General features: G+C 34.2%; 1 protein-coding gene across 4 annotated transcripts in view; it reads right to left on the bottom strand.

The window, feature by feature from the left end:
* LOC125681421 (nuclear receptor subfamily 1 group I member 3-like) overlaps positions 1–24,381 on the bottom strand; it is a 124,292-nt gene that overhangs the window by 31,424 nt on the left and 68,487 nt on the right. For all 4 annotated transcript variants that reach the window (XM_056155340.1, XM_056155342.1, XM_056155339.1 and 1 more), the window contains one exon: positions 20,896–20,958. In XM_056155340.1, the coding sequence (XP_056011315.1) occupies positions 20,896–20,958 (63 nt within the window). The remainder of the gene's footprint in view (positions 1–20,895; positions 20,959–24,381) is intronic.

Here is a 24,381-nt window from a genome sequence, read left to right as displayed (position 1 = left end):
TAGATATTCATATTATGCATCAAATCACAGTGAAATTAGAACTCTGAGAGTATCTTATTTGTAAACAAAGTACCTTTTTTTATCATTCCGGGATAAATCACAAAAAAATTCATATAAAATACAAAAGCTAAGAGCATGTTTAACTTTTTGATAGTGAAATCATATGTATACTTCATAAGAAGTGTTTTAATTTAACGAGCCATTAAATAAAATTTAGCGCAATGATCGAGCTATCTTAAATGTCACTCATCCTAAAAAGATAGCTAGCAGTCAGATTCAAATAACATTTGCACTCAAAAGGCACTGGTCAGACGTCTTTTTATAGGTCAGATCCATAAAAGACAGCTACATGTAGGTCAGATGTCTATATATAGATCAGATTCAGATAGTGTTTGCACTCATGTATTAAATACAGGTCAAGATATAGCTAGGTCAGAGCTCAAATCACTCATCCGGAAATTTATCGGTCACCTGCAGCATCCGAATCATGAATGATTATAATAAGCATCACAGATGCACCATCATTTAGAGATAACAATTCCTCAGATACACTGCAGTACAATATTCCTTAGAAATAAGCAATTGAAATACCTCTAATCTGCTGCAAAACAATTAAACAGGAGTATCAACATTAAATCAGGCTGATTTTAAATTCTAAATTTTTGATAATTGTATGTACATACATGTATCTGTTTCATAATATCAAACTCTAATGAATACTAGTTTAATGAAAGACAAGAGGCCCACAGGCCTTATCAGTCACCTGAATACTAGTGAAAAAGTATCACTAACTTCCATGGGCTATGAAATCTAGAAAAATTTCCTGTTCTGAATATCTAAGCTAAATTCTAATGTTCAGCAACAGTACATAAAACAAGATGTGTTCTAAAACTTCACTGCCTTCAAAAGTGCATACACGGATGAAAGGCTTTAAATAATAGATGCATTAACATTAAAACATCAAAATATATGACTAATTTGGACTCATCTTAAAGTCATATAACCCTGGGTTGTGAAATTCACCATTTTTTGTACATCCTTTTCTGCTTTTCCTAAGTATGCATTTAGATTTTATACAGTATCAGCAAACTTATATAAATACTGTATACTAAGTTTAGCCCCACCCTGGGGTCAAAACCCTTACTCTGAGGACAATCAAATTTTCAATTTTGGTAAAAGACAACCTGCTCTATATCCATTTAGTTTCAATTTAGTATCAAAAGCACTAAAGAAAATGTTATATAAGTGTTTTACACATAAACACTATATAACAAGTTTGGCCCAACCCCTACCCCGGGATCATGAAATTTACAATTGTGGTAGAGGCCTTCCTGCTCTACATCACCAAGCATTTATTTTTTCTTACAATGTGTGTGGTTCTTAAGAAAATTTTTGAAAATTGGTCATTTTTGCCCCACCCCTAAGGCCCCAGGGGTGCAGGAATCCTGAAATTTACAATTTATATTCCCTTTGTTCCAAATATGTTTCATACCAAATTTGAAAAGAATTGGAATGATTGTTGTCAAGAAAATGTTAAAAATGTCTATTGTTCACACATTCAATAACTGACCATTTTGGACCGACCCTGATACCAAAACCCCTACCCCTGGAATAATCAAATTTACAATTTTGGTAAAGGACTATCTGTTCTTTCTAAATATCTATTCATTTTCAATTTAGTATCAATAGCACTAAAGAAGATGTCATTTAAGTGCTTAAATTTACACATAAACACTATATAACAAGTTTGGCCCCGCCCTGGGGTCAGAACCCCTACCCCGGGATCATGAAATTTACAATTTTGGTAGAGGCCTTCCTGCTCTACATCAACATGCATTTAGTTTTTATTACATGTGTGTGGTTCTTGAGAAGAAGATTTTTGAAAATTTGTCAATTTTGGGCAGTTTTTGCCCCGCCTCTAGGGTCTCAGGGGTGCTGGAGTCCTGAAATTTACAATTTATGTCCCCCTTGTCCCAATGATGATTCATACCAAATTTGATAAGAATTGGAATGATAGTTATCAAGAAGAAGTTAAAAATGTCTATTGTTCACACATTTAATAACTGACCATTTTGGCCCCACCCTGATACCAAAACCCCTGGAATAATCAAATTTACAATTTTGGTAAAGGACTATCTGTTCTTTCTAAATATCTATTCATTTTCAATTTAGTATTAATAGCACTAAAGAAGATGTTATTTAAGTGTTTTACACATAAACACTATATAACATGTTTGGCCCCACACTGGGGTCAGAACCCCTAACCCGGGATCATGAAATTTACAATTTTGGTAGAGACCTTCCTGCTCTACATCACTATGTATTTAGTTTTTCTTACATATGTGTGGTTCTTGAGAAGAAGATTTTTGAAAATTGGTCAATTTTTGCCCCACCCCTAGGGCCCTTGGGATGCTGGAGTCATGAAATTTACAATTTATGTCCCCATTGTCCCAATGATGCTTCATACCAAATTTGAAAAGAATTGGACTGGTAGTTATTAAGAAGAAGTTAAAAATGTTCAATTGTTAACACATGACGCACGACAACCAATTGCAATAGCTAGGTCGCTTGAGTTTACTCTAAAAAAGGGAGAAAGTTCACATACCCCACGCCTCCACAATAAATGACGATTCACACACATTGAATGGCATTGCTGTGCATAAAATACAACATATTCTTATGCCTCAGTGAGTTTGCTATATTGTACTACTTTCACGCTCTAACTCTAAATGGCACTTCTCAAGTTATATGAAATATATTGTTTAAAAATGCAAATTATGTAAAAATGTATATTTTGGCCTAACTTCTAATTGTTCCAAAGGGGCATAACTCCCAGGGGAAAAAATCAAATATTTAGAATTCCTGTGAATATAAGCACATCTACAAAGTGTGTTCTTATTAATTACAAAATTACATGATATTCCATTCAACAGTTTGCTGACAAACTGTTTCAGTAGTATATTTATTATTCTGGCCAAACTTCTAAGTCCAAAGGGCATTATATACATTGTAACTCCCATATAAAACTTACTGGGAAAATATGCACATCAATCTACTCAGTGTGCCCTTATTAACTACAAAGTTTCATGTTGCACAGTTTAGCGCCAGGTCTCAGAGGAGTTGCACTGACAAGAACAGTCCTGGACTGACGGAGGCCATTAACTTCTAAGTTCATAACTCCCAGAAAAAAATTTAATAAGAATTTCCTGTGAATAATGCACATCTACACAGCAAGTCCTTACTATATAACTACAAAGTTTCATGAAATTCTGTTAAGCAGTTTCAAAGGAGTTGCACTGACGAGAACTCAAGACTGAATTTAAAGGACACATCGCATGTTTTTAAACTTTTTAATTTTTTCAGCAAAATTAATTCATTTCATGACTAAAACTACTTTACATGTGTTTTAAAAGAAACATTTTGCGTAGTTGTCAAGTTTGATAGCGATGAAATTCAAATCTTGCGATATATATGCATATTTTCTTCGATATTTTACGTGTCATTATCTGTGATGTCATATGCGACCTCGAGCGAGAAGATTTGAAAACAGTTGTTAGCCATTTCATAAACAGATTAGATTTAATTGACAAACAAACAATTATCACATTAACGGCTTGTAAATAACACTGCACTGGGGCGTTTTGTGCCGTTTAAGGGTGTACTTGCTGTCAGTAGAGATGATTTGGACTGTGTTTTTTTTCAATTTTCGAAGGAAGGTATGAGGGACAAGACGTGAATATTTTTTGTTGGCACACCGACTTTGCCATAAAAAACCCCAGTAGAATTTGTCCCTATACTTTTTCAAACAAGCTCTTGGACAAAGACGTATATTATTAACTGCGAGAAAATGGTTCGCCTACCGCATATGCTTTCCGTTCTGCTCTCAAATTCAATACACACTCGCACCAAATGACTTTCACCTTGTAACAACATATAGGCAGAACTTTGCTAGCAGTGTCTACCAACTGGTAATTTTAAAAAAGAAATTTAAAGATAAAAGATAATAGAACTTTCAATTATAAATAATAAAATATAATATTTCCCAACTTTGAATTGAATAATAATGCTTTCATTTTTTTTCAGGAACGCGTACGTGTTTACTACAACAGCACGCCACGCTCCCATTTTCCTAAGTAACAATGTGTAGATAACAAAAAATAATGATTAATAAAATTGCTTGAGTAAAATAATTTAAAAGTATTGTGATTTTCACAATAAGTTTGATCATTTTTATTATATTTTTTTTCCCCGAAATGCACCTGTGACAGTAGGCCTAGTTGTCAATGCTACATAATCGTATTATAATTTAGGCCTAGCTAACTTCTCCAAAAATAAATTTAATAATAATTGCACTGTTTATTTTAGAAAAGCAACAACGCTAATTACAGTTGTTTACAGAAATGGCATTACCAAATAGTGTTTAGACAGTGATCCCATGTAAACATTATTTACTTGCAAATTTATACAGATTTCATACTCGCTAAATTCCTCGCTACATTTGGGTCGCTATTTGTATGCACTCTGGTGGCTAAAAGATATAAGACTCGGGAAATTTGTCAACATCTAAATAAATGTTATCCATGGTAGATAAATTAGGCCCCTAAAACCCGAGTTTTTAAAAATATCTAACACTACTATTACAACAAGTTGATCAACGAAGGTCTCAATAATTATGACGTCACTGTACCACGTGATTACCTATCTAATTAACTAGGCTTTTTGAAATCGGGGCTTAGATTTAAGTCCGTATTGTGGCTAATTATCACAATACTTCAGCGAACGAACTATTACAATTAATTTCTATAAGCATAAGGAAGACAAAATGCATATAATTCTGTATACTTTGAAAACACGAGATGTGTCCTTTAAGGACTATATAATTAATTGCTGACTGATGGATAGGTAAAAAACATTTATAACACTCCACAACTAAATGTTCTGTGAGATATATAGTGAATAATCAATCTGTCAGACTACATCAATGTCTTGAGTCTTGGGACTTTTGTTTTATAAAAGGTCAATTTCCTATATTCAAACAGAAGTCCTTAACCTACCAATGGTAGGTTAAGGACTTCTGTTTGAATAGGAAATTGACCTTTTATACTCCTACCTATTTTTTGGAAATTTAATTTGGCCTAATTATGACATTTAGGACATTTGTTCTCTAGCAGACACATTAACCTAGATTGTATTTTCAGCCATTCTTTAACTGTTTCTCTGAACATCTTCAGGCAGTTTGAACCCAACAAAATCTTTCTACATATGTTGTCATTTTCACCTACCATATCATAACGAAATCCTAGCTGTATAAAATCGATAAAAATTGTATTAAACACAGTAACTTTTTATCAACTCATGTTATATCTTTGATAAGCAATTTTTCCTACATTCTATTTAATAGATTGAGGAAATATGCCCCAAATACAAGAAATATCATTACTTCATCAGATAAAATAAGAAAGTTTTAATTTCCCACACAAATCCATTTTCGACAAAAGACAAACAAAATCTCGATCAATGATGAATACATGTACTCATGCAATAATATTTGTGTAACCATCATAGATTTTATCCTGCAAATGACTCAGGTGAGTGGCACTTATACCACACATTATTTAAACTTACTGTTTGTTAGAAGTAGTTCAAGGGAAAAAAAGAAATTCTCTCACCATAATCCTTGACCTTGCAAAGAAGTTTGCATATTTCATCATCAGGAGAAAACTTTCCCTTTGCAAAAAATATGGGTTGTGGAAAAGTGAAGTTAAAGATGTCTGAGTCTCTGACTGTGCGTGTCCCCTGAATGACCAGTGGCTTTATCTGTCCAGTTGTTTGCTCAAAGAGCTGACCTACTTATTGATTATTAACCTTAAGCCAGGTGGATTGTATTATGGAGTAAATCCACACTGAAGAAAACTCTGGATATATTCCTATATCACAGTCCTGGAAATGTATAATGACTTAACAAAGGAACCATACTGGTCAATATTTCAGCCCCGACTTGTGACCTCACGGTCTGATGTACTATTAGCCCATTTCTGTCTCTGGAAGTGTATTATAGATACATGTATACAAGTTAATTAGGTATAACTGCTACACATGAACATCAACCATTAATAATCCAAATCTGACATAGCCTACAGTGTATATACATGTGTACTTATAATGACATCACAAACTACAGAACTATAAATATTACACTTACGATCATCACAGAGTGATCTGAATGTCTAATTCAAATTACCAAAGCCTGACTATCATTCCAGTGATCAATGCATGGTTACAATCATACATGTGTAGAAATATTATGATGACCGGGCACACAGACATTAACCAAACCTGCACAACACTAAACACTGTTACATGTCTGACATCGACCATCAATTGAACACCAATGAACTGAACACTAAACACAGTACAATTGTCTGACATCGATCATCAATTGAACACCAATGAACTGATTCCAATCATCTGTAAACTGCGATTTGACAACTTATTGAAATAATCAGTTTCTTGCCCCACTCAAATTTATTTTATACTTATTTTCATAGAGTCAATTTTGCGGTTTAAATTGAGAGAATTAGCATGTTTGTGGAGAGTTGATTATGTATAGTTATAGTAATTCCTGTATTCTGTATAGAGAATTAGCATATTTTGTGGAGAGTTGATTATGTATAGTTATAGTAATTCCTGTATTCTGTATAGAGAATTAGCATATTTTGTGGAGAGTTGATTATGTATAGTTATAGTAATTCCTGTATTCTGTATAGAGAATTAGCATATTTTGTGGAGAGTTGATTATGTATAGTTATAGTAATTCCTGTATTCTATAATATAGAGAATTAATTAGCATGTTTGTGGAGAGTTGATTATGTATAGTTATAGTAATTCCTGTATTCTATAATATAGAGAATTAATTAGCATGTTTGTGGAGAGTTGATTATGTATAGTTATAGTAATTCCTGTATTCTATAATATAGAGAATTAATTAGCATGTTTGTGGAGAGTTGATTATGTAGTTAATTTCCTGTATTCTTTATTGTAGTTCTGAGTTTCTCTTGTTAGTGGAGATAAAGTGTAATTCCATATGAAAACAATAATACCCCCTCCCCCTGAAAATTAAGATTTTACAATATCTTTGGAACAGATAATCATCTGTGGCTTCATAATGTACCGTGACCCCAAACTGGCTCCATCTGTGATCAAACTTGTACCAGTGGTCTCACACATCTTGGCCCCTGGGAGACGTGCAATGATTTAGAACACAACATGAGGATGGTAATGCATGCATACCATATATATACTCGCCTATAGTCGGTTCGCCTATAAGTCAATTGTATAGTTTTTAGGTTATTATGGAGGGAATTACCATTGACCCATTTATAAGTCGGTCTCACTTTTTTCAAGAATCGGTTGACAATTTCAAATCGATCTCGATGCTCTAATGTTTTTACCTGTGTTTTCAAATAATATTTTGAAAAATGCGCCGATATTTGATTTTTTTCTCAACAAATCAATTTCATATCAATACTCTAATAATATATGTGTAATTTTGGGATAATATGACATTGATATTTCACTTTTCATTCTCAACAAATTAAATAATTACTATTTTGTTTATTTTGCCTATATGTTTTTGTTGTTTAAAAAATACTAGGCTATACATACATTACATCGTCCAGAAAAATACTAATCTTCTTAGGACACTCCTATAAGTCGGACATAGAGTTTTGGACCAAAATTTAACTCCAAAAAATCCAACTTAAAGCGAGTATATACAGTATTATTTAGACAAATACCAGAACTCACAGTAGTTTTTGAATAATTCAGATAATATATAATCATAACCACAGACCATTGTAATTAAATGAAAACTTCTAACATATTATGTATCCGTGTTGGGAATATATTTTACAAAAATGAATAATATCTTGTTCCTGAACAATATATTTCTTCAGTGGGTTTTCTCTTTCCTAGCTGTGTATCATAGACCCAGGGACAAGGCAATGGTTGAAGAAACTTGAATTTAAACTGTTGGAGGATATTACCAGCAGGTTGACTTATAGCTAATGCATAAAACTTTTCTTGCCTTTGTATTCCCACCCTGGCCATGAACCTCAGGGGGAAACCAAGTTTAAATAAACTAACTTTGTGATATATAATTGGGTTATATGAAGGGCAGACTCTATGCTCTTCTATCCTTCAATGTTTACATTTTACAAGTGTCTGAATTACTCATGGTTGACTATGGATTTCCCAGGTGACAAAAGTCATCCAACATCATTACAACGATGTTAAAATGATGACAAATTATAAACTGATACATATATATACATTATAGCTTACTTGAATGCATCAATGCATGTTATATCCTATGATCTTTAAAATCTAAACAACTCAAATAGAATACTTATATTATAATTTCCTATTTATACATGTGGATATAAAAATGCAAATTTGTTTTATGTAGGGTTTTTTTTTCTTCAATAAAGCATCTGAAAATGGAATTATTAATTAACATGAAACACCTTCACAGCTAGTATATACACACAGATTTTTAAAGACCTTGGAGCTGTATAAATCATTAATCTCACTACCTCTTAATTAATTCAGTTTTTATCTCCTGAACTCTAAAAATAGGTTATGTCCCTTATCATTTGAACAAAACAAAACAGGCATAGCCTCTCATTATAAGGTGATAGGAATATGTCCTTTCAGCTTGCACACCAACTTTTTACCTTAACCTTCAAAACCATTTCAGGAACTGAAATCTCTATACATTTTATATAGGTATCATTCTATTCACCAAACAGGAACTTAAATATCTCTATACATTATATATAGGTATCATTCTTATAATTCACCAAACAGGAACTTAAATATCTCTATTATATAGGTATCATTCTTATAATTCACCAAACAGGAACTGAAATCTCTATGCATTATATATAGGTATCATTCTTATAATTCACCAAACAGGAACTGATATCTCTATACAATATATATTAGGTATCATTCTTATAATTCACCGAACAGGAACTGAAATCTCTATGCATTATATATAGGTATCATTCTTATAATTCACCAAATTGGTTGCAGCTGCTAAGCTCAGTGGTTGCTTTGCAATTGGGAGGCCGAAATTAAATTCTCAATTCCAACACCGCTTCAAATGAAAGGTGAAGATAACAAACAATGATCAATCTCATAACTCCTAAAATATTATCGATAAGACAGTGTGTACACCTTTGCCAGCATTAGAAGTTAAATGCATCATGTGGTTTTTTTTCATAAACCCTTAAAAACACAAAAGTCCTGTGTCATGTATGGTAGGCATTTAATTCTCATCTTTACTGGTCCAAATCGGTGGCATATATATTTCACAAGTAAAACTCAGGCCATGCCTGAGGCTACACAAATTTAAGTGAAAAATGTTTGAATGAGACATAGTTTATTAGAACAATACACACACACAATACTTAGTCCGCATCTGAATCCTTTAGGCCAAATCTAAGACTTAATTGTGTATATCCTTATAGTATGTTATTTTAATGAAAGCTTATATAGTTAACAAGAGGCACTACAGCTTGGACTGAGTCTATAAACAATAGCTAGCTATAGTCAACACAAGGTGTTTAAATTAAAACCTCTACTTCATTTGGCAAGATGAGATCAAAATTCACACACAAGTTGATTTCAGTATAAGTTGATTTTTTTGGACAACTTTTTTGGATATTGATCCTCTTATAACATAATTAAGTCTGACTTAATTTTTTTTTTATATCAAACTGTTTATCAACTTCAAACTTATTTTAACCAAGAAGTGTGTTTCTCTGTTGCATATTATCATTTCTTAATTCAATCTCGATTATTTTTACTGTTATAACCTCATCTTAAGGTGGGTCCTTAGTCCTGAATTTTTGGGGTTTAGGTAGCATTTTTTTGTTTGGAATCAATAGATTAACATTCAGAGTAATGAAAAAAGGCAAATTAGTTAAGGATTTCCATATTAATTTTCATTACAGTCACCACTGAAGTCATGTACCCCTATGTAGATTTTTATGAAATTCATTGGAAACAGTTAGCTGTTGTTATTTTAAAATGAAAAAAAAAATTTAATAATTTAAATTGCATTTATTTATCAGGAAACATGTCAATAACTAAAACACATGTCATTTTCAATATGTTCATCAAGTTTTAGTATAATAAGTGCAAAATTATTGAATTAGCCTTATTCTCCAAAATGTTAAAAAACAAACAAATAAGGACACAACTTCCTTATAACATGGTTTACATATCATTTTTTCTGTTTATATTAGTAGATGTACATCTGTTATAGTTATTTATGGAAAAAAATCCATACCTTTCCTTAATAATTTCAAATCTATAGCTTCCAGAGATGTAATATTACCCCCATAAAAAACCTAAGTCTGGCACCATACAGCTGAGCTATTCAAAACCACTGATGGATTAAAATTTTATGTAATTATATGAAAAGACACAGATAATAATTCCTTATCACCTTGGTAAAATGTTTGTGAAAAATATAGGAAATCTATTGCATAATGGACTTGATAAATAATTTAATGAAAACAGAGTTATTGTCCTTGGATTCAATATTTTGAAACACATTATTGACTATTCAAATATAACTAAGACTTTTGAAATATTTTATGGCTAACAAGGTTTTTTACAATAACTATTGAAAAAGACTCCAACAAAATTTATGTTCCAGTCATTAAATTATTGACTTTGGAAAATCTTATGACGTCATAGGAGTGTGGAACTACGTTAAAATATATACACTGAAATGTAAAACAGGATGGATATCCTTAATTTACTTATTATTATGATTAAACTGCAGTAATTAATTACTCATCCAATTTGACCATACTCTATGTACCTGAGGGATGGCTTGGACTGAGTGCATGAACTCCTCCTACTTAAAAAATAGATTGGGCCGAGTGAGTATCCCATGATTCAATTTTCCTCATATCCAAGATAATAGTTTCAGTGATCACCATGCCAAAAAGAAGACCAAAACAAAATTGAAAAGATAAACTTTGAAAAATTCTTGAGAAGATTTTCAAAGGTTTTCCTTATATATTTGTATGTAAAACTTTGATCCCCTACTGTGGCCCGGCCCACTATATCCCCGGGGGCCATAATTTGAACAAATTTGAATCTGCACTATGTCGAAAAGCTGGCATGTAAATTTGAACTTTCCTGGACCAGTAGTTCTTGAGAAGATTTTTAAAATGACCCCACCCTATTTTTGCATTTTTGTGAATATGTCTCCTTTGAAAGGGATGTACATGACCCTTCATTTCAACAAATTTGAATCCCCTTCACCCAAAATGATTTGTACCAAGTTTGGTTGAAATTGGCCCAGTGCAGTTCTGGAGGAGAAGATGTGAAAAGTTTATGGACAGACGAACGGACGGCAGAGACAGAGAAAAGGTGATCAGGTGATCTTAAAATGAAAGAAAGCAGAGGTGAGCAAGCTCACATACCACCACACTCCAACAGTGAGCAAGCTCACATACCACCACGCTCCAACAGTGAGCAAGCTCACATACCACCATGCTCCAACAGTGAGCAAGCTCACATACCACCACGCTCCAACAGTGTGCAAGCTCACATACCACCACGCTCCAACATTGCTTGACAATTAATGCCTCACATAATTATGCATTACTGCAAGAACAGGACATTATAAGACTCAAAATTCTAAGTTCAAAAGGGGCATAACTCAGAAAAATTATTGAATCAGAATTTCCTGGGATTATGTACATCTACACAGTGTGTCCTTATTAACTATAAAGTTTCACAAAAAACTGTTGAGCGGTCTAAGAGGAGTTGTGCTGACAATAACAGGACAGACAGGCTCGAAATTCTAAGTTCAAAAGGCCAAGGCATATAACTCCCAGTAAAATGATTGAATCGTAATTTCCTGGAAATATGCACATCTACACAGTGTGTACTAATATTAACTACACAGTTTCACGAAATTCTGTTGAGTGGTCTCAGAGGAGTTGCACTGACAAAAAAAGGGACTGATGGACGGGTCAAAAACATTATACCCTTCGCAACTTTGTTGCATGGGGTATAATCAATTTCAGTTTTAGAAATACATGAGGGTAACTATGAACTTCACCCATGCATTACTACTTTTCAGAAAGCACTAACACATCATGAAGTTATTACCAGAGTGAATTATAAGCATAGTAGTTCAAGCAATCATGTATCTTTAAAAATGAAATTTGTTTCGGTCTTGAAAATAAACCTCATGTTTCTAAACTGTACCATTATTGAATGTATTGTTTTGGATCTTTTCATGTAATTTGGTCTTCCAAAACAGCAATTCAATTACAACTCATCTAACTTCATTTCAGCCTTGCCAGTTTTCTAACCAATTGCTCCAGATTCTTTCACTTAATTTTTGTATTCCAAAACAGCAATTCATTAAAATCGAATTTGTTTAGTGGTAAATATATTTAACATACACCTGGTCAGCAGAGGATGCTCACTGACCTCCTCAGGACACTTGACCCCACCTCTAGTGCATCCTGGGGGATTGAGTCATGTTCACCCATCCATTTAAATTTTTATCAGTAAAACTTTTTTGTTTGTCCTGAGCTGAGGAAGGGACAGGTCATCCCTTGGATTTATCTAATTCACTTACTGACCACAGTTTGTATCACTGGTTATAGTTGTGCTTGATTAGTACACAGGCAATTGTATTGCTTATGTTCCAATTTACTATTAAAGAATAAAGGTATACTGCAACTCTAAATATAGGGTACCTAGTTAGCTGATGTAAAAACAAGAGGCCCATGGGCCACATCGCTCACCTTAGTCACCTTGGCCCATATCTGAAGATTAATTCCATATATATTTGCATGTAAAACCTTAGTCCCAGGACTCGAAATTAGCGAGAAATACTCGCAAAATGCGAGTACATTTGAAAAATAGCGAGTAAAAATAATGGACACTTGAAAATCTTAGCGAGTGGTGACTTACAAACTATAATCGTATCGTATCCGTTTTATACGGTGATTCGCTATTCGCTTTTCTTAAACTTGCACTCTGAATCATAAAAACGCTTACATGAATGACCGATTTCAACAACCGTTTCTATCCGGATTTTTCTTTTATGAATTCTTATGTTACTCGGAGTCAAACAGATGCTTTAGAGGTCGGACATCACATATCGACATGTGCCACGAGTCCTGTATGTTCACCTATAGGGGTGATTAAATTGAATAATTCCAAGTATGAGGTTTTTGTTATTTATTTATCTAAAAAAAATATCAGAGTCTATGTTTTACCAAGTCTTCCGGTAGTTATTTTTATCAGAATCATGAGAATGTCCTATCTAAATTAATTTATTGTCAAATTGAGGTCGGGTTGTAGTGATGACAAGAGTGCATTGCTCACTGCGTAGATGATTATCAAAAAAGTTCATATAATGACTCGTGATCGTGCTGCTTATAAAACCATGAGTCCTATATTCACTTTAAATAAAGTGCACCGCCACAGCACATGATATGCCCGCCACATATTGTTAACAGTATAGATTGTACCCATTAAAACATTTTTTTTTATATCACCTTAATTAAATGTCACAGTGACCTTAAAGTAGGATGTGACACACCTTCTACCTAAGATGCATTAGTTGACCAATTTTGGTGATTCTAGGTCTAATATTTTCAAGTTACGAGCCGGACAAGTTTTTGCCATATATGGCCATATCTTCTTAATGAAAAGTCACAGTGACCTGATTTTAATGTGCGACACACCTTCTACCCAAGATGTATCTACAGACAAAGTTTGATGATTCTAGGCCTTGTAGTATTTAAGTTACGGGTCGGACACGAAAAAGCTAACAGACGGACGGACAGACGGATATCTTCTTAATGAAAAGTCACAGTGACCTGATTTTAATGTGTGACACACCTTCTACCCAAGATGTATCTACAGACAAAGTTTGATGATTCTAGGCCTTGTAGTATTTAGTTACGGGACGGACACGAAAAAGCTAACAGACGGACGGACAGACGGATATCTTCTTAATGAAAAGTCACAGTGACCTGGTTTTAATGTGCGATACACCTTCTACCCAAGATGTATCTACAGACAAAGTTTGATGATTCTAGGCCTTGTAGTATTTAAGTTACGGGTCGGACACGAAAAAGCTAACAGACGGACGGACAGACGGATATCTTCTTAATGAAAAGTCACAGTGACCTGGTTTTAATGTGTGACACACCTTCTACCCAAGATGTATCTACAGACAAAGTTTGATGATTCTAGGCCTTGTAGTATTTAAGTTACGGGTCGGACACGAAAAAGCTAACAGATGGACGGACATGAACGCCATACCATAATACGTCCCGTCTTAAGACGGGCGTATAAAAATCACTAGTGACAACCCTGATGTGTCATGAAATTGGAAGACTGGATCTAGATCTGCGATAAACAAGTGGATTAAATTAGACTGTAAGAGGTGCGATAATCAAGATACCTAAACATTGCACCATATGACTTATGTAACTTAGTGTCTTGTCCAAACGATGCCTGTTGACCCACTAGGCCCAGTAATGATGGGAAAAATCATTGATTTAAATAAATATAAAAAAAGAGCACTGCTTCATTATTTTTATTTTAGCTTGTAGGTTTTCATTTTAGCCTGTGGATTTTTTACCCATGGGCTAAAATTAGCCTGTGGTAGAAAAAGTTAATATCGACCCCTGAGTCCTTATTATGGCCCCAACCTAGTACTCCTGGAGGCCATGATTTTTGCAAACTTGAATCTACACTATGTCAGAAAGCTTTAATGTAAATGTCAACTTTTTTGGTCCAATGGTTCTTGAGAAGATTTTTAAAAGATTTTCCCTTATATTGCAGCTAATCGCTAATCTCCCCTTTGAAAGGGACATGGCCCTTCATTTGAACAAACTTGAAAGCCCCTTCACCCAAGGATGCTTTGAGGCAAGTTTGGTTGAAATTGGCCGAGTGGTTCTTGAAAAGAAGTCAAAAATGTGAAAAGTTTACGACGACAACGACAGACAACGGACAAATTTTTATCAGAAAAGCTCACTTGAGCCTTCGGCTCAGGTGAGCTAACAATAAACCAAATGGTATAAAATTCTACTCTGTATTCTGATATATTCATACATAATCAATCTACATTACAACCAAAGGTCATCCCAAAATTCTGTATACTTCCCAAGATATGCAGAAATGAATTTGGAAAAAATGCCTATTATTTAGCTGGGCTCTGCCACTATACAAGTATGTTAGTCTCATTTCTATAAATTGAATTTCTTACCCCAATTCAATTATCAAGATATATTTGGTAAAATAATGTGTACCAAATATCGATCAAGTTTACAATTCGTAACCTTCCCCTGATTCTTGAAAAATAAATAAAATTTAACTAAAATTCCTCAGTAAACTATTATTTCAACAAATCTGGGTCAACTTCCTTCATTATGGTTCTTTCATTCACAGAAAGAATTTCATTTGCATAGGCATCAATATATAGGCATTATAATTGAGCAATTTAACATATCTAATAGAATACCAATAACATATTGAAAAATGATGCAGCAGTACATCATATTCTATGAAATTAACGACTCCTTTATTAGGAATCTGATATCTTATATACAAAATTCTGAGTTCACATTATTGGGCCCAACTTACCAGTTTTGAAGTTTCTCCATCTGTGTAAATCACTAGATATATCACAGCTGACAGGAGCCATTTAAAACAGAGCACCTTGTGTTGTCATTTGGGGGGGGGGGGGGGGGATATTAAGATGCTATAATTCTATACTGGGCGCACATTAAAGACAATCCTTCCTGTCTTATTCCTGCACATTCAGACTTATCGATTAAGAGACCTGCAGACTCAGGAAAATCATCACCTCTCAGAACTCACTAATTCATTCTGTCAGCTGTCTCCTACAAAGCCGTAACCCTGCAGGGTCAATACTACCATTTCTAACCTACTGCCAGAAACCCCAAGTCCTTATTCTCACGATCAGCACTGTCATCATGTAGGTGAGATTAAAATTCATCTGTTAAAATGTACTTTCTGTCTTCGTCTATGTATAGGGGATTAAAATTCATCTGTTAAAATGTACTGTCTGTCTTTGTCTATATTATAGGGGAATAATGATGGGTATGTCTTTTTGTGGTACGTGATCTCATGTACAGTCAATTAAGTCAAACACATAACAATGTAGATCATTTTTAGGAGTCAGATGAAATATAAATAAGAGATGATGCTGTAAATCTCACGATAATTAAGTATTGACAGTTTTGATACATCTTACAATCTAATTATAGACATTAAAACCTCCAACAAGAGGCTGTAATTTAGAGCCTGAATCACTTATCAAACAAATTCTGCTAATCAAAAATTATAATTACCACCAAAAATTACCAAAACATCTGTGGGACCCAGTCCCTGTGGAATATTTGCACCAAGTAAATCAACCATTATATCCACGCACATCAACCATATATATCCACACACACACACACTGACCATATCCACACACACACACTGACCATATAATGATTGGTTTTATATAGTGCTTTTTCCAGCTGCTCAAAGCGCTTTACAATACATTATTACTCTGGCAGACCTTTATCAATCTAGAATTTTTTCAGCTTCCTGGGAAGCATACAGTGCAAGCTGCCATTAAGGCGCTAGAGCACCAACATTCTAACAATATCTTTCACTGTCTTTAGCCAGGTACCCCTTTTACACTTGGGTAGAGTGAGGAAATTCATGTAAAGTGCCTTGCTCAAGGACAACGTCGGCCCTGCCGTGGCCAGGACTCGAACCCAAGACCTTTCGGTCGAGAGTCTGACAGCCTAACCACTAGGCGGCCACCAACGCCACACACTCCAACCATATCCACACACCCACCGACCATATCCACACACTGACCAGAACACACACATCGACCATATCCACACATACTGACCATATCCACGCACACACCGACCATATCCACATACACAGAGATCATATTCACACACACACAAACCATATCCACATACACAGACTATATCTATGCACACACTCAGACCATATCCACACACACAGACCATATCCACACACACACATACCATATCCACACACACACACATACCATATCCACACACACACAGACCATATCCACACACAGAGATTATATATATGCACACACACAGACAATATCCACACACACAGACTATTTCTATCCACACAGACTATATCTATCCACACACACAGACTATATCTATCCACACACACAGACTATATCCACACACACAGACTATATCTATCCACACACACAGACTATATCCATGCACACAGACTATATCTATCCATGCACACATACTACATCTATGCACACAGACTATATCCACACACACAGACTATATCTATGCACACAGACCATATCCACACACACAGACTATAGCTATGCACACACACAGACCATATCCACACAAACAGACTATATCCACACACAGAGACAATATCCACACACACACAGACCATATCCACACACACAAAGACCATATCCACACACACAAAGACCATATCCACACACACAAACACAGACCATATCCACACACACACAGACTATATCCACACACACAGACAATATGATCAGGATACACCTAAATCGACAGAACCATGTTCAGGATAAAGCAGTATAGTGCGCAAAACTAATGGGTCAGTCCAATTGAATATAAATATGAAACCTACAAAATTAACAAAACATTTGATATAATTGTATACTGGTCACTCAAAATGGACAAGTAATATTTTGAAAAGTTATTATTTTCCTTTTAAAGCTGTAAATCAAGCTATTTCAAATAGCTTTATAGAACTATATAGCTTAAATGTAGATATTGCAGTGATGGACCTGATATACGTACAACCAACCTTAAAGATAGCAAAAATGCGTTCATATAGAAATAGCCAGGCTATACACAATTCCTTAACAATTACAAACACTGCATGTGATTAGCGGCAATTAAACAAGATCACTACTGCATGGGAATGAAACTTGAATTCATTGTTTTTAACTCAATATTAAACAGCTATTAAACAAAACATGTGCAACGAGGTTTAATTGCATGGATCAGCAAAACTGACAAAGCTAGCACTCAAAGATGAAAGTGAAAGTACGTATTGAGTTAATTCTGTCCCCCCCCCCCCCCCCCTTTTTAAAGATGGAATACCCAGATTCAAATCAGTCTTCATCAGATTGTGGAACATTTAATTATAAAAACGGGCGGGCAGAAACAAATCAACGTAACATAGACTTTACATGACTTGGTAAGATTTACTATCGCCGTTTTGATTGATATAGACTAACGATATTTTCTCTAGATATTGTCTATCGGTCCACCGTTAATTTCACACACTGTCACAATGCAGAACAGGAACTTCTTGTAGGGGAGTTACATGTACCTAACAGTTATATCAAAGAAAATTTTTATACAAAAATAATAGGAAAAAGACCATTGACCTGGCCATAAATTTGGTATTAGCAATATATCTTGTTCCACTATTAGTAATTGAGCGACCTGTCAAACACAAATGAGTTTATTGCCAAAGAAACATTTTTTAGTCTATCAGACCACCTTAAATCCTGGAATAAGACCCCTCATGTTCCACATGCATCGATCCTCACCCTTCTGTACCGTAGTGACATGTCAGGCACAATTAAGGCTCAGATTCTATGGCTAAGCTTCTGAATAAGTCAGACATTCTCAACATTGGATCATGTTCACGAATTGGATTGCGTGCAATATTGAAAGCTTTGATTTTTCACTATAATAAGATTTTCTGTACTCGTATAAGGTCCACACTTTACTAATCACTCCTGAAACCCTTCTCTACATCACCATCATACAGTCATCACAGTTGCATTTCATTCACTTTCAATTATGTGCTATTTAGTTTAAATTTCTATCACTGCTACAAGTCAAAAGGTCAAAAGAGAAATGTGTTTGTAAACCTTAATATTGCTCCCACATGTTATTTTAAATTACCATGTGCTGTTGTAGCAAGGTAATAAGCTGGCTGACCTTGAAATATATGACCTTCAACAACAAAAATTTGATAAGTTTTAATGGTTCAAAAGTTCCAGTCAAGGTTCAAATGGATTTTTGACATTAATATATAGCTTGTTACTCTGACAAAAATATCAGTCTCTTATATATCATGTTTCAGATAAAAAATTTAAATGTACACATGCACACAAGCCAAAAGCAATATTTGAATATGATTGATTGATTTAATATTGTTTAATGTTCCTCTCCAGAATATTTCACCCTTATGGAGACATCACCACTGACGGTGAAGGGCTGCAAAATTTATTGATTGTATCTTGCTTGCTTGGTGAAGGGCTTCAAATTTAGGCATATGCTTGGCGTTTATGGCCATTGCATGAGCAGTGAGGGTTCTTTAGCGTGTCACACCTACTGTGACACGGGACATCCGTTTTTAAGGTCATCTCTGAGGACTTGTGACATTCATCTGATGCCGAGTGTTTTGGCGATGGAACAGTCACTACCTATTTTAACAACTTAGGTCTGCCCCAGCTGGGATTCGAACCCCAGCCTTCCACATGCAGGGCGAACACTCTAACCTCTTGGCCAAGGCAGCGGTGCTGCAAAATTTAGGCTTATCCTAACCCTGATATCCCATGTGACATATAGTCTTATCATAAACCTGATATCCCATGTGACATAGTCTTACAATGACCCTAATATCCCATGTGACATAGTCTTACCATGACCCTGATATCCCAGGTGACAATAGTCTTATCATAACCCTGTCACTTTTCCTTAAGACTGCAGCACCCTCCCTGAATTTCCCCTACATATCCTTCCCTCAGCACTAGTGGTGGAAGGTACTATATGTTGGCACATTAAAATGTATAAGAAGTGGTTGAAAAACAGTACATTGACACGTATAATATCAATATATATATATGACAACAATGCGAGATAAGCACATTTTGATTTTAAAGGGACGTGGACATGATCAATTGACAGTTTTTTGTTATTGAAATAAAGATCGTTGATAAATAAATGGATCAAAAATATTTTCACACAGGATATACTCTGTATTTACAGAAAATCTGGCTCCCAAAATTGTGTTGTCAATGTAATGCTCATCATATCCAGTAAACCTCATGCAGATTGACACTCATGCCGAAGTGAGAACACAATTTCTAAAAAAATATGTCAAAAGCATTCAATAATCGACATGCATTAATGATAAATCAACTTAGGGAGCAAGCACAAATAGGAGAGAACTGAATTTTTTCAGTATAAAAGCTTTTTTTCACCGAAGTCATCAACTGATAGTAAAGTCACGTGGAATGTAGACATAATCAGGGCTCATGCCTTAAATTGTTTTGAAAATGAAAAGTTTAGATGTCTCAAATACATCTAATTAGCACCAGTTTTTGAAATTTAGATTTCTTGCTATGTTTTACATGACGCAGATCAAATACTATCATATTATCCATCAAATATCAAAATATTTTTGGGGTACCAAAGTCATATGTCCTGCATGCCCCTTTACATTCAGAGTGTTCAACAACCTGAAATTCTGAAACCCTGAAAAGCCACATTAGCACATCCTTATGATAACTGCATGACAATTATTAAATTATCAAATATTTTTGTAAGCCACCAGTAAATTAAATATACTGCAAGTCAAGAGCCATAAGAATATGCAATTTTCTTACAAATGATGAATAAATCGAGTAGGAAAACCAGTCACAATATTACCAATTTTTTTTATAAAACACGATTTTCCCTCAATAAAATGCCCTTATAACCAGCATTCAACATTACATTGTTGCCTTACCTGTTCTGTGCTGTCGGCTGGGACTATGAGGCCGGCCATTTTTGGCATTGAAGGATTCAGCACCTGTAGAAAAAATAGCAACAGTTATCTCTCTTTATGTCACTCCCTGATGCTCTCGTAATTACACATGTAGATGATATTGGATCTGAAGATGAGAAGATATAATTAAAGCTTTGATCTGCTCACAGAGTTTACAACATATCTGATCTGCATCTGAGATTGAAAACACCAGCTGACATTGGATTCTGTGACTACATATTGACCTTGTATTATAGTACCTCCTATGATAATTATTCACAAGCCACATGTAATGCATCGTCTTAATTAAATCAGTATGTTCAATCATGTATAATCTCTGACCTTAAGTGACGTAGCACGACTTCTAAGACAGTGCACGTCAATATCACTTTCTGTCAACATATAGCAGCATGTCAATATCACAATTTTACAACCATCATCACTTAAACCAATGACAATCACTGACACACGTATGATATATTACAGACTTAGCGATTGGTATGTATTTTTTAACCATTCAATGTGTATGTAGTATTTTATTTAAAATCCTTATATAAAAACATCTGACAAATGTAACACAGATAACATTACTCTGTCGTAATCATGCTAACAAGGAATCCATTAAAAAAAAGCCATTGACATTTGTTATGGTTTATTCAACTTTCCATTTCAGTTGAGACCAATGCTAACCTAAAAACTCATCAAAGCATGAAATTATGCAGAGTATACAAAATTCATCTGTGTTCAGTTCTTATACAGACGAGACTGCATTTCCACAGCCTTTTAATAATGACAAAACTCAAACATTAAGTTTAAAAACTGAAAAGTTTTTTATAACCAAGAAAATGTTAATGCATACGTAAAATAAAATTCATTCATCCTAGTTACTACCTATGGAAATGTTGACTATGAATACATGGTGCACCAGCAAGCAAAATGGTTTGTAAAAAATGACAAATTGAAGAAAAGATAAATTTATAAAACAAATCCCACTAACTACCTTCATGTACTTTACAATTTGCTTCTGTTGAAAGGTTTTATATATTTCTATGTTGCTTTTACTTTCCACTGGAGGATTTTTTCACTCATAGAGATATGTCACCAGCCTGAGGAATGGACACAATTTGGGCTGAAAATTTTCAAAATTCTATTTTTCAATTTTTATTGTTTACAAAGCTTATATATAACTAAAGCATTTCTAATGGTCATCCAAAATTTGAATGATCGAGTTACAAGTGAGACACAGCACTCACAATTCTTTGTTATGTAAACAAGGCTCGTACTGCAATGCTTTTGTTTACATACAGAGTGCTTGATGTTTAAAACAAAATTAGATGTGCTTTAAAGACTATAGAAACTATTTAATAGTGTTCAAAATTAACTTGCAAATTGAAAAAAAAATCTGTTTTAAACGAAACTTTTACTAGTATATTTAACCTATGTAAACAATAACATGGCACGAGCCTTGTTTACATAATTAACAAAGAATTGTGAGTGCTGTATCGATCGGTCCCAATGTACATCGACAACTGACATTAAAATTTTTTGCTGACCATTAGAAATATCTTAGTGAAGCATTCTAAACATTAAATAGAAAAACAAAATTAGAAAATTTTCAGCCCAAATCGTGTTAATGCCCCGTTAAGATTATTATAAGGCACCACAAATTTTGTATGATGCTGACAAGACAGTAGCCCTGAGGGTCTTTATCATGCTAATGTCTACCACGACACAGCTAGGATATCTGTTTTTAAGACCATATACGAAAGACCGTGACTCCAGGTGCTCAGCGAAGAAACAGTGACTATATAACTACATATAATCAAACATCTACGATTTGATGCAGTGCTCGGATCGAACCCGTTACCTCTTGGTTGCGAGTCAAGCGACCTAAACCACTGGGTCACTGCAACCAGTCTGTTGAAAGGTAAATACATGCAAAAAGTAATGATCGAGTTTTAATGAAGCTGGGTTAGGACCCTTTATATATGCTAATAAGAAAACATTTTGGACAACTAGAAAAATCATTAAATTGTAATCCTTTAAAGTTTATAATGCATAGATAAGTCATTCAAAGCATTTTCATCATAGGGTATGGGCTTTTTTATTGCAATATAAAATTCCTTAATATACATTGTTATTTGTAACACCACACTATAATTCTGAAAAATGTGTTATGTTTCTATAAACCTTAAAATTTTAAAACTGCATGAAACAGCTTAACTTCATTTGCATTACATTAGGCCATTGAAATATCAAATAACAAACTTTAGATACTATCCATGGGCAGTCGTCACTCAGAACACAAATAGTAGACAATTTACACTTTTACATGTTCTAGAGTGTGAATGAGGGCATCCATCATCACAATTCCTGACATGTAGTACCTATAATATATGCATATATAAGCTACATAAATTTGTACATTAAAAATAGATTGAATAGTACCTCTTCATTTTTTTCAACTAGACTTATGATGTCAAGGACAAATTAATTTCTTTCTTTTTCTCTCTCTTTTTTTTAAGAAAACAAAAAATTATTTTGTTTTCTGGGCTAAAAATGTAAATAAGTGAATATTCAATGAACAGATCACTCATTCGTAACGATGATCTTTAATATTCAATGGAAGATCACTGATAACAACAGAAATAATTAGTACTGGTCCCAAAACAGAACCCTGTGGTAACCCTACTGTGTTAGATAATTGTTAAAAGGTGTAACTATCATCTTGTAGTCACCTTGAAGATCAATGGAAATGAAATGCAAGAGCCGACCATGAGATTTTGGATTTTGGGGAGGTGGAGGGGAAGTATTCACTCACTCAAATAATAATGAGCTTGAGTGATATAACTAAATTATGCATCCAAAAGGACATATTAATGCTGGGTTTAGAAAATTCAGATTTTGCATATGCTCAGAACACATATTCTACAATTTCTAAATATGATCTTGATCGATCGCCCTTATATATATTCTTCAAAGCTTATGAAAAAAAGTTTAAATGTTACAATTTTTATTCATGGCAATAAAGTTGTTGATGTCATATTCATTCAACATATATCAATATGACAAATGTGTTACACCTTTTAACAATTATCTAACACAGTAGTGTTACCACAGGGTTCTATTTTGGGACCAGTATTATTTCTGTTATCAGTGATCTTCCATTGAGTATTAAACATTGTCACCTAGCTAGACCTTTTTGCTGATGATGGAATAATGTAAGCCAATGACAGAAATGCAATTTCTAATAAGAAAACACTTCAAAATGGCATTTGTGAAGTTGAAACTTGGTGTTCACAAAAGCAAATAATTTTGAATCCATGCATCTAAAACAAAATGCATGCTGATCATTATAGTTATGCACCAAGAAAACTAGGTGTTCAATGTTCAAAATTTTAATCATCCTGTTGAAAATGTCTGTATTTGATGCTGATGGTATGCTGCAGGGCACTAATCCATTGCCAC

The sequence above is a fragment of the Ostrea edulis genome, chromosome 2 (genome assembly GCF_947568905.1).
Source record: "Ostrea edulis chromosome 2, xbOstEdul1.1, whole genome shotgun sequence".
Classification (NCBI taxonomy): Eukaryota; Metazoa; Mollusca; class Bivalvia; order Ostreida; family Ostreidae; genus Ostrea; species Ostrea edulis.
Note: the sequence above shows the minus strand (reverse complement) of the source record. Positions and strands in the feature narration are given on the sequence as shown.